At 38.7% G+C, this 12791-nt stretch overlaps 1 protein-coding gene across 4 annotated transcripts in view; it reads right to left on the bottom strand.

Moving 5' to 3' along the window:
* The window catches only part of TIAM2 (TIAM Rac1 associated GEF 2), an 89821-nt gene that overhangs the window by 20252 nt on the left and 56778 nt on the right, over nucleotides 1–12791 (bottom strand). For 3 of the 4 annotated variants that reach the window (XM_084515836.1, XM_084515837.1, XM_084515839.1), the window contains one exon: nucleotides 10255–10358. In XM_084515836.1, coding sequence (XP_084371962.1) covers nucleotides 10255–10358 — 104 coding nt within the window. Of the gene's footprint in view, nucleotides 1–7486; nucleotides 7639–10254; nucleotides 10359–12791 lie in introns of those variants that run through there. The other variant, XM_084515840.1, reaches the window with a different exon arrangement.

The following is a 12791-nucleotide window of genomic DNA, read 5'->3' as shown; positions in this document are numbered from 1 at the left end:
TTAGCACAACTTGACAGCTCAGCATTTGCCAAACCATAAAGCTCAGCAGCCGGGCAGCACACTATCTGAAGAACAAGGATGCTGGCTCCCTGAAACAACACGCTGCTGATAAAGCACACAGAACACATCAAAGGAGTAGGAACCGTTCATTTAGCTGATGTTTTTTGAAGACTGGGCTATTTTGCAGGCAGATATCAGATTCACTGGGCAAGACGACTGTGCAACAGAAAACTAAAGGAATGGTCTCAAAGGAGTCAGATTGTCCAGGATACAAAGCCTGGTATAAAAATCCAATTACATGGACCACCGTGTAGCATATACATTTCTTATCCACCATTTGTGGTTGCTTTTACAATAGCCCATAGACACTAGGGATCCACAGATCAAGTTCAAGAATGAAAAAATGAAAAAAAAAATATCACTAGTTTTCGGAAATTAAATGTTTACAGTACCACATATGGCACTGAAAAAATCAATGACAGATGTCAGGTCAACATTTATCAAAAGTGTAACTGTACTGTCAGGAAAGGCATTGTTTCAGCTTTGTTTTTAAAATCAGCATGAGTTGTGGCAACTTCAAGTTCTGTTTTTGTAACAGATATATGTTAAAAACACAGTGCATCCACTGGGACTGAGAAAAAAAAAAAAAAAAAAAAGGAAAAAAAAAGGCAGCTAAATTTCAGGTCCACGCGATATCGTCAATCTTGATTAAAAATAAAAATAAAAACAGGACAGGCCTTTTTAATTCCGTATTAGGAAGTTATTCTTCCCCAGATTTTCTAATTAAGCCTGAGTTATTAGCTAGCCATATGCCAGCTAAAAGATGTCACCAATTAACAGAGGTTTTTTTTAAATGTGTATTCGTTAGGAAAAAAAACCAACGTTTTAGTAATATTTCCAACTCCTATTGAGGGACTGGCATAAATCAAAAGGTAAAAAACACAAACTAAAGCAAATCAAATGAATGAAAGCCTTTTCTTTAGCATTTCTTCTTCTCCAGAAACATGAAAGAAACATTCAAACCCTTTTAAGAGACCTATGTCTCTTAAGTAAAATGTACAGACAAAATAATCAATCACCTTGAAATACTTTTAAGATGACTGGAAAAACAACAGTCTCATTGTTTGTTCCTGTGTGCTTTGAGCAACACTCTTTCCCTTTACAGACATCTGTTTTTCATCTTTCCATTTCAGTGGCAGGAGGCTTGATAGTTACCATAACAGTAACCTCCTTCGCAATGCAGGCTTCCCTCTATTGTCCCGATGCATCTAGGTGCACTGAGCTGCAGAGTTCGTTTCCCATCCTGCTTTTGCCCTTAATCCATGAAGGTAAAAGGCTAATTTTGCTCTGTCTCTATCCGCTTTGAATTAAAGGAAACAGCGGCTTGCCTCTGGGACAACTCTGAGCACTTGTAAGCTAACTTTTAACGTTACTCAGGACCACTAATGAAGGAGAAAAACAACTTGTATATGCAACATATATTTTGTATATGTATATGTATATGTGTATGTATCCAGGATACATAAGTATCCTGGACTAAACAGGAGCTCTGTCATATTAGTAGTCTCAAAGCATTGCAATCTAAACTCATGCTTAATTCAGCTGGTCTCTAGATCTCTACAGTGATCTAGAAGGACTTTGTTTTTCACTTATAAATGTGGGTGGATGATTTTTTTTTCAGTATTTTTGTCATTCTTATTATGCTAATAACATGCTTTAAAATGTCTTTAAAGCATATTTTCAAAGCATAATTGACCAAAATGAAGACACTTGCTTTAATTCCAGTGCTTAAAAAATAGTTAATACTCCAAATGTTTAAAATGAATTCTGGTTTAATTTTTAAATTTAAGCATCTTAAATACAGTTTTTAACATTTTCACCCATAGTGTTTTGTGCTGAATACAAAAACTTTTTTTTTGAGTGCCGAATTAGAAACTATGGCAACCATTAAGACATTATCTTTGCAGTTGCATTCATCTTTCACAATATATTTCCGCTAAGTGCCTTTAAAGTCAGAGATGGCTACCCTTACCTTTTCGTGCATATTGAATCTCAAATGTTAAAAGATGCAATAATCCCACTGTAAAGACAGAGGCAGACCCCTCAACTCCACACCAACACTCCTCCTGGTTTCATTGGGCTTTTGCTTGGGTACTACAGGAGCACTCGGCTTCAGAATTATTTCAGAAGGAAATAATTAATCAGCACACAAATGAAGGTCTAGATCTGCCTACAGTACGCTGACAAGCAGAGACAGGCACACAAGTGCTACGGACAGCAGGTAATGAAACGTGAAAATCTGTTGGCAGCTCCTGAGTATCTGACTCAACTGATCCCATAATTTAATCCTTCCCCTTCTTCCTTCCTTTCAGGTATCTTTTTGTTTTTGCAGAATCTCCTGCAGGTACTGGATTTTTTCAATTTTGGCTTTTCAGATCTACCTTTGGCCCTACACGTTCCTGACAGAAGAAAATAGGAATCAACGCCTAATTAAAGTACATGAGGGTATCTGGGATGCAGTAGTTGTCTGAAATCCTGTACTGTGACTTTGTGGCCTGTGTGTGATGCATTGTGTGCGACACTGTGTGCAACTTTGAAGTGACTTTGTGTCCCGTGGATAAATGCTGGGCACATCACATACCTCAGCATGTGCTAAAATTGTGTTTAAATGCTTCTCCATGGCAAGGGGGAAAACATATGTTATTGTCAGCACTGTAATGGAACAGTATCTCAGTCTTCAAAAAAGAAGAAAGAAAAAAAAAAAAAGAAGAAAAAAATATATAAATCTACAGCTTGCAGAGAGCTTTTCCACTTCCCCAAGTCTGTCAGCAGCATGACTAGGTATCTTTGCCTTCCACTTCAAAGTCAAATGCAACCATCCTGTCCTATACTGCAGGTGACCAAGGCTGCCTTTGGAGGCCCAGAGTGGTGGATGCTAATGAAAATTCCTGTCCTGTATCAGTGAAATCAAAAGCATCTCCAGTGATGTTGCCAACCATATTTTCTGCCAATGAACCAACACTATTCTCACATGCTTCTCTTTTTACCTGCAGCCCCAGGGTTTTTTCCCAGAAGACCAGGAAGACAAGCTGCATTATAACTTGTCTCTCACCATCTTCTTTCATTTGCAAACATCAGCAGAGTTTCTTCTTCTGACCAAAACCATCTGCACAGTTTACACTGATAGCTGTCATGGTGCTTTTGAGAGGGCATTTCCTTCAGTCAGAGGAAAAACAACCACCACCTCCCCTCCAAGCCCCAGCAAGGCAATGTAACAGCACAAAGCACAACAACACAAGTACACACCTCTGCATGCAAGATCTGCACAATCTCCTTTTGCTTTTGTTTCTTGCTATTCCCCACCAGTAAGTACATATGCAGCTCTCCATCTAGAGCCTGAGTTAGTGTCTGGTTACATGCTCACTCTAGATATAGGACATTTCATGCTTAAAACTTTATGTCTTCAAGGCTCCCCATTACATTAGTCAAGCCAGGCAACTTGTATTCGAATTTTAGGTCATCCATACGTTAGCTCTGCTGCATATGAAGAACTGCCTGACAAAGGCAATAAAGTGAAATCCAGGACTGGGGTTAGAAGCAAGAACTCACTGGTAAGTTTACAGCTTCTGTAACCCAGTGCATCGGTTTTGGTGCTTTCTCCAGGGGATGGAACAAAATACTGAAATCTAGAGTTATTAGCAAAACGCTTACAGACTTCCAACAGTCCATGAGTGAAAACTCATGTCTCTGATACCCTCCTGAAAAGGATGCATGATGACAGCAGGGCTTTGGCTCCACACTGCTGGGGCCAGCCCCTTGGGTTGGGCTCACTGCGGGCTAGGCTGTCTGCAAGGGAAGCACAATAATTAACAGAGCTCCCCATGGCCTCTGTCGTGCTTTCAGTGCAGAACTGTCCCCTCCAGGCAGAAATGAATCAAGGAAAACCACTGCTGAGGAACATGCTTTTTTCCCATGTTAGCTCCCAGACTCCCTAAATGCATCTCACATCTGGAAAGAAATGACACTGAGATTGAAGAGGTGTACACACAATTTTGAGACCACTACGTTTATCATTGTTAAATCCCTTTCCTACAAAGAAGAGAAGAAGGGATGCTAATTGCAGACTACTCCCCAAGCTTTTGGATCTTGTCAACTGCTGAAGAGAAGTTCTCATGATTGAAATTAGGGAAAGATTCTTAATGTCCTATGGATGTTGAGTAGACCTTCAGGCAGACATTTCTCTTGCAATTAAGGACATGCTGTGCAAGCAGGAACTGCCTGGGTACTGCAAAATAGAGCTAATAAGAAGCTATCACCATGAACATCATTTAACTGTAATTGCCTCCATGCATAAAATAGGTTTGGGACCACATGGGCATACCAGTAGTTTTTAACTCCTCTTGTTTTACTTTTCCCAGAGGGACCTCTGGTTGAGCTTCTGGTCATTTCTACTTCTCTTTCTTTCAAGTTAACTCAACAATTGGTGTTTACTTGATTACTAATATTCACCTGCAATCAAAACACAATTTTTACTTCCCAGTTTTGAAGTTTTATGCAAAATATTATTGCAAATCTTCCTTCTAACTTGGTATATTTTAGGAAATCTTTAACTTTCTCACTCAAAAATCATACCAGGAAACTGTTTAACTTTGGTGGGGAAGAATAAACATTTCTTGACCCATTAACGACCATCCACTGCTTACATACACATTCAGACTGATGATTCTTATATCATATCTGAGCATGGATGAGTGTCATCACCAGATCAAAATAAATAAACAAACCACCACAACTGAACATGTAGGATTACATTTACTGACAATGCCTATAGAAGGCTGTTGGGTGTGTTTTGAATAATGTTGTCCTGAGCTATCTCACAGCACATATGCTATAGATCACATGCTTGTACAATGTTTTCTAGGTAATAGATTAGAGGAATATATCATTTCTAGCATCTACTTGCTTTCTTCTGGAAGAAGAAATGTCATTCAAATCATCCATAAACATTAAACAATTATGTTAATTTTCTGCTAAGATGGGACTCTATGAGTAATGATTACTAACTGCTTTAGCTTCCATTATTCCATGACAGCTGCTGCAAATGCCCCTTCCTCCCCCCAAAACCAAAGCAACCACCACCTTTTCTTTAACGAATGGGTGTTCAGACAGACTAGCAATGGGATACACATTTTTACACTCAGGTTTGAACCTAGAACACCATATAGTACACCTGGGGATTTTTACTCTTTTCTGCATTAGAAGTTGACAGCTTTAGTGCTGTTTCTACTGAAGGGTCTTCCACACTAGTTTTAGATGGGTTCAAAAGAAATCATTATTTTTTTTAACCGTACGAAGAGCATCCCTCCAGTACATGGCTACACTGTATACACCAGTGGCCAAAACACTATATGCAGCAAACTTTTTACAATACTCACTGATTTTTATTACAGAAATAGCTGTGTGAAATCAGTTATTATGTAACACAAAGATGTCCTTTTTGAAATCATGCCGCACTTTGCCTTTGTTGGAAGCGCTGTTTTGGGAAGCTTGTTGTGGTAAGTGTTGCCTTCTGACCCAGTCTCAATCTCTCCAATTACACCACTCAGGGACCATCTGACACGCAATCCAAACACTCAGTTGCACTTATTTTTAGATGGTCTGGAAATAAAACCTCATAGTCGAAACATCAACTTCTCACTACACCTGCCAGACCTCCTTTCTGGCAAATGAGGGACTGTCCAATACTGGCATCACAGTAAACAGAAAACACAAGCTTCAAAGGCACTGACAAGATTATTTCACATTATATGAAAAACTGAAGCATCCCAAAGCAGGTTCTGAAATGCACAAGTTTGTACAATATATTTTTCTATTTTTGGTTTGCACAGTGAAGCAAAGGCAATTTTGTATGAGTCTCTATACCCAACTTATTCCCCAAATCTTTTACTTCATTATTTGAAAGAAATACAGAAACATTTCAGAAACGTTATGAAATCAAACCTGTTGGCCATTCTGTAGAAAGCAAATTCTTGTTAACATTCAAAGTTTCTCATCACACTAGCTTTCATTTCTGCATCTGCAATGTTAATTTTTGAAGATGCCAGCATAAAGCCATTTTGCATTCATTGACTATTTTTAACTTGATTACAAAGTTTCACACTAGCTATTTTTCTTAAGTGTGAAGTTATCCATCTTTCTTATACTCTATGATATAACTGAGAATGTAATAGTTATTTCATACGTTCGCATAGCTTACTCTACATTTTTTTAATACGATCTGTAAAATATTTGAAATGAAAATATATCTTCTCCCCCACAAAGATGCATTTATATGAAGATCTGTCTTTCCTTCTGTTGAAATTTATTTTGATTTGGAAAATAGTTGTCTCTGATCATACGCAAAAGATTTAGAGTAACTGAAAATCAGATCACAACAGTCTCAACTCCTATCCTCAGGACAGGAGTTACATATATGGTAAAATTTCATCTTTTAGCTATGCTTATCTTTCATAAAGGGATATTCTCAAAATATTGTAAATACAAAGTAAAGTTAATCATGGTGGTACGAGACTACTGAAGTTAATTTAGAGGAAACCATGGGCTAGAGAAAGGACTTCTGACTGATATGGATTGCAAATAGAAATCACAAGTAACTAAAGGAAAAGCAGTATTCTGCATTCAGTTTCATGCTACTCTGATACAGAGACCTTGATTCTTGGCAACTGTCAACATATTAGGATTTAACAGAGTACCGGGGCACTGACAATTAGTTCTCAAAATGATTAAACACAACTAAACCTAATTGTACTGACAGGCATACCAAATCCCCCGATTTTCTGAGGTCCTCTATTCTTCTGTCAACAGGACACCTACATACTCCAGAACCAACAATTGCAGGGATGACTTGCCACTGCCACATAAACAGTATTTTAACACAGTTTGTACATGTACTGCAGCAAAACGTGTTAGAGGTATAACATCTATCCTTGGTAAATGAAAGAGAAAACAAATATAAAGCAAGTTTTCATTAAAGGTATAAATGAGATATTCCAAAGAACATAGAGCTGACAAAACTAATGAGCATCTGGAATGGATGGTTCTTGACATGCACGTGTTTTTAATACTACTTCATAACTGAAGGAGCAGTTTCGGTTTCTGGAATAAAATAATCCTCTATTGTCCTTCTAATTCATTAGTTAACTCTCAGATGAAAGACAAACACAAGGCTCTACTAAATTCATTCATTTCTTGGACTACAAAAAATGAATGAGCGCATGTTTGAATGTAGTACACATGTAACAAAAGACTTTTTTCTTTGAAATTACTTCCGAAATTCCTCCCTGCATTTTCATTTGAGTCTAACCTTGAAAAGAATAATAATGAAAACCAACCAAACAAAAATGTTCCAAATGAGAAACTTAAAATCCAGAAATCAAACATGCAACCATTACATGGAAAGCTTTAAGATTGCTTTTTATTTACTTACATTTTATGGGAAACAAATCAAACAAACTTCAAAGGAGTCTGCTCCCTCAGAACCACGTAATTACATCTACAGCTGTTGTCAACTGGGAAATGAGCATGTCTAGCTGCTTCTCCTCTGAAATAATCCCAAACTGCCTGTTGTTCCAGGCTTTTGCTCAGAACCTCCTAGTGCCACCAACGTCCTCTCCACGAAGCTGTGGCTACAGATCTTCTCTCCCCCATACTTCTGCAACATTGCGTAACACTGAGGTGTCTGCACTACTGGTCTCCCACAGGCATCGATCAAGTTAGCACAGGCAGGAAACAGAAGGCAAAAAGGGGAAAAAAATCCAGATGCTGTGCTTTTTGCGGCTGCACGATTTCCGCAGACTACCTTTTATTAGCAATAGCTATTGTTCATCTGGTGAGCAGTCCCAAATCACAGCTATAAAAACAGAAATCATTTTAATTCTTTTTATACCCAATCACTGAAACACATATAGTATACACTGCTTCCTAAATTTACCGTGAGCTTTCTTTTTTTTTTTTTTTTTTTTTTTTTTTTTTTTTAATTCTCCGTCTGTTGGAGAAATCAAAAGGGTCAGACAAAAGCTCTGACAGTAATAGGCACCCTCCAACAGAAAGGCAGCAATCAATTACAAACCATTTGCAGAAATTGTAGAGCTGTCACAGACTCGTTTACAGCTGCAGTTCAAGTCAGACTGCCTTTGATTGCCAAGCCATTTCTTCCTCCTTGCACCATGAAAACTAGGACAGCTTCAGATAGTTTTTAACAAAAGGACACTAGCAGACCCACACTCCAGCCCAAGAAGTGAATTGCAATATGGTATGGGCAGTTATTGCAACATATTGTGCACAAGCCATTAATACTGATAGATGTGACAGATCTTCAGCTGGAGAGAGGAGAGGGAGCAGACCTGTCTGTTTTCCCCTCTTTCTTTATGACCTACAACTGCAGCACATAATTCAGAGCTTCAGGACAAATTTAGCATGTTCAGAGCAACAACTGCCTTAAATTAATTGTTCTCTGTGTATTTAAATCTGATGAACTCTCCCTAATTTCCTACTATTTGCTGTATTTGACACGGACAATCAGGAGTGACTTTGACAAGCAAAGCCTTTGTTTCTTGGCTAAAGTGAAGCTTGAGCCCAAGAGGCTCCAGCAGGATGGGTGCTCAGTCCTGTTTGTGCACCCAACAAGGAGGGCACCACAAGGCACCTGGGCTGCAGGGGGGACCTTGCCAAGCACCAGATTCACAGGGCAGCCACTGCCTGAGCCTAGGCGTCACCCCAGCTGGGTTCTCACAAAGCAGGTGGTGGGTGCTTTGACCCCCAACCACTAACACACTGCAGATGCCCTAGAACTGGACAGTAGAGAAATCTCCATTGTCCCTTCCAAAGGAATAATGGGCCTAGGGTGAGAAAAATCTCCCTAGGATTTATTCTTTACTGGTTGCAAAGACATTTTAGAACTGTAACCAAGGTGAAACACAATACACAAATTATCTCTGTAGGAATCCCCTGTGAAGCTGGAGATAGGCTAAAGGCCCCAAATCACTGTGTGTCTCCTTACTCTCAGAGTAAACTGCATAAAGTCACCCATAGTGGACTGAAATAGATTACCAAAAAAACTGCTAAATGTAAAAGAGGATCAGTTCTTCTCAGTAAGGTATGGCTAGAGGCACAATGCATCCTTCATTTTGGTCCTCCGAGATTTTACATTTGCCTTACCCTTCTACCCTTCCTGTCTTATCTCTGCTTCTCCATCTAAAAATTTCATTTAACCTAGTAAAAAATAATATATTCCAAACCTATATAAACTTTTGTTTTGTTTTGTTATGTAATTGTGTAATGCAAGTGTTATCACACGTGATTTGAGATACAACCATATCAACAACAAAAGTAACAAAACAACTTCTGCCAATAACTAGTAAAATCATATACCAATAACAAGGACGCCAATCCTTGTTATCAATAACAAGGATGCCAATAACTAGTAAAATCATTGCTACAGACATGAAAACTACCCATGCCAGCAGCTGGAGGTTTCAAAACAGCATGCACTTGAGCTGGACAGAGATTGCAATTTGAATGACACAGGAAAAAAAAAAAAAAAAAGTGCTCTTTGAAGACCAATGCATTTGTAGGTTGACACACTAGTTCTGGGGGTTCCTGCCTCAGTCTCCAAAGCCCTGACTGAGAGAAGGCTTGAGTATCCATTACTCCAGCTGAAGTTAAACAGCAACTGCAGGTGCATAAAGGTTCCCCAAATTAGACAGCAGGAATCACTGGGCTCCCAAAAACCGGGTCTCTCAAAGTCTGTAGTCCAGTCTGAAATTACTGGTGTTAAGTAAGTGTTGCTATGGCCACTGCAATCTTAACAAAAAGCCTTAAAACTATCAGCAATAACTAACTAAATAAGTATATATATATATGCATTATATGAACTGAATTAGTTGAAAAGCTACAGCAGTTTCACTGTTCTCTGGAGAAGTGGGTTCAAGCAACACATAAAGATGAATTTGATGAGTTTCCACCTACTTGCTATTTGCCCCATCACAATGCTTTCAGAGATGCAGCAGCTATTCCTAAGATGCTGACCTGTCAACCTGACCTCAAGATAACAAAACACTAAGTACACTAGTAGGCATTCAATTTTTCCAAATTAGTGCTGTACATTACATTCTTCCTCCCAGAACGCAGAGCATTAACACTAAGTCACCGCTGCCTTTTTGTTTATAAGGACTGTTACCTCAATCATGTTCTTACCCTGAAAGGTGGATCAGTCTTCTCCCTGTGTGGCACTTGGTCCAGAGTGCCATCAGTACTGCTTCTTTTCAAGCTGGATGTGACATCAGGTACATTACTAAAATCTGCATTTGAGAGAAAACAAATAATTTAGAGGGTTAGAGAAGAGGAACAGGAAAAACATTTGCTTTTATCTGCAGATATTTTCAATGTCTAGCAGAATTACAGTAGGGGGACAGAAGGAATACAAGATTTGCCACTCACCCCATTACCTGAAAAATAACACAAGAGGTCAAAACAAGAGAAACTATGCCTGCAAACTCTGCTTTCAAAACAAGCTGGACTTCTAAGACTATCTGAAGCAATAAGCGTATCTGATCTACAAAAATAAACCTCACGTTCTTGCTAGCGGCATGCTTTCTAAGGTAGCATTATCTATAATCAGCACGCTCTGTGCTGAGACAACCAATGAGGATAATTAAATGCACTCAGTAGTTCTCCTTGGATGAGCACACTATTTGACATGATTTAGTACTGAATCCCTTAAAGATTTAAAAAGAAAAGAAAATTTTGCCTTGGAACAAGGCAAATAATACTGACAAAATCTCTTCCTCTTAACAACAGTCTAACAATTTTACTAAGTTTGGAGTCCAAATATGTAGCACCTGGTACAATGCAAAAAAAAAAAAAAAAATAGTAAGAGGCACTGCCCTACTCTCCTCATTGACAGGCTGTAGCTATCAATAACATTTATGTGTAAGCTCAAGATCTATCAAACAATGCTGAACATTCATATAAAATAACGAATTTTTCTCATTGCATTTCCTCAATTGTCTGCTTAAAATCTGTAGAGACATTTTTAATTAAAACTCTAAGAAATTAAGTAAAATTCCTCTGATCTTTGATCTGCAATGTTATCAACCCAAGCCATTAAAATCATAAAGCAGATACCAAAACACTAATGAGGATTTTTAGCAACCTCATATTACAAAATAGAAATAAAATGAAGGTTTGGTGTTTGGTTTTTATTGTTGTTGTTGTTGTTTTAATTTGCTGCTTTGTCTTCTATCCTGTAAGCCTCTAGGGCATAATTCACACCACATTTTCAAACTTTCCTCAACACCTAAAAATGCTGGAGATTTATTTTAAGTGAAAGCTGAGATTCGCATTTAATCACTGACTCAAGAAACTAAGGCGATAATTGGAACAAGTAGCACTCATCTTGCAATAGAATCATGAGAGACTGCAACAATAAAATTGTGAAGGACAACAGTCTCTCTCCACCTGGGTGCTTAAACCCTGATGCAGGGTGCTTTTTTTTTTTCCATTTTCATTTTTAATATGAAGCGGTTGTTGTATCCTCTACACCATCTCATTCTGATGGAGAGCTACCAACCAAACCTCCCTTTCCCAGGCAGCTCAGAGATCTCTTTGCAATCTGGCTTCACTCTGCAAATCTGGCTGAGGGCAGGGACTTGCTGCTGTCCTGTTCCCCCAGAGTGGAAGCAGCTCCTGTCAGCAAGGATTCACAGACACGGACTGAAATGGAGAGGGAAGTGGGAATTTTAGGTCCAAAAGACCACCTTGCAGCCCACAAGGGGCTTTCCTGGGAATACAAAACATGGCAGAAAGACTTCACAGGAAAGCCAGAGAGAAAGATGCAAATGTTGCTTTCTCCCTGAGGATACTGTGAGGAAATGACTCAGTGTGATGTCATCTTGAAACTTTATTTTTCCATATGTTATTAAGGAGCCTATGTCAAGCTTAGTGTCAAGGTTGTCACTTTCCACCCAGGTACCAAAGACCAGATTACTCTGTCATTTCCCTATCCATGTAGGACCAGTGTCCCATCACTCTTCTCCCCTCAAGCTTTTTTACCTTTCCTTCCTGGAAGCAGGTGTAGCTCCTGATATCTCAGATACCCTGAGAGTTACCACCTTTGCAGAGAAATAACACATTTTACACAGCTCCATCAAACAGCTACCCACCTTCATTAAGAATTTAATGAGAAGCCTACCTTATGTGTTTATTTTATTATGCCTCTACCCTTCTTCTTCCACCATGCCTGAATAATTTTCTTCTACCCTAAGAACTTCTAAAGTCATAATGAGCTCCTCTTCTGAATATGGACATGAATGCCTACTGACTTCAACCACTGTCAGCTCCTGGGTTCACAAAAATTAAGCCAACCCTAAAACATGAATCAACTTTATTTCCCATTAGCATTCTTTTTATTTCCATTCTGGGTTTTAATGCACTTTTTTCCCTTACCTCCAAACAGCATGCACCTGAGATTGTCTGCTTTTCTTCTTAGAGAAATACCTTTCCCTGATTTTACAAAGTGACCATTAAACATATCAGACCTTAACAAAACAGGAAGTAAAACTAACCTACATAAGCAATGAAATAAGCAATGAAGCAAAAGCATAAATATAGGAAGAGGACAAAAAGGTAAAACAATCAGTAGGTAACATGATCAGAACAAACTGGAAATAACAGCAGCCAAGGCAGCCAAACAAAACAGTGTACCGCCTTTTTTTTTTTTTTTTTTTTTTTTT

This window comes from Aythya ferina (genome assembly GCF_964211825.1).
Source record: "Aythya ferina genome assembly, chromosome: 3".
NCBI lineage: Eukaryota > Metazoa > Chordata > Aves > Anseriformes > Anatidae > Aythya > Aythya ferina.
The sequence above is the reverse complement of the archived record's forward strand: the minus strand, read 5'-3'. Positions and strand labels throughout refer to the sequence as shown.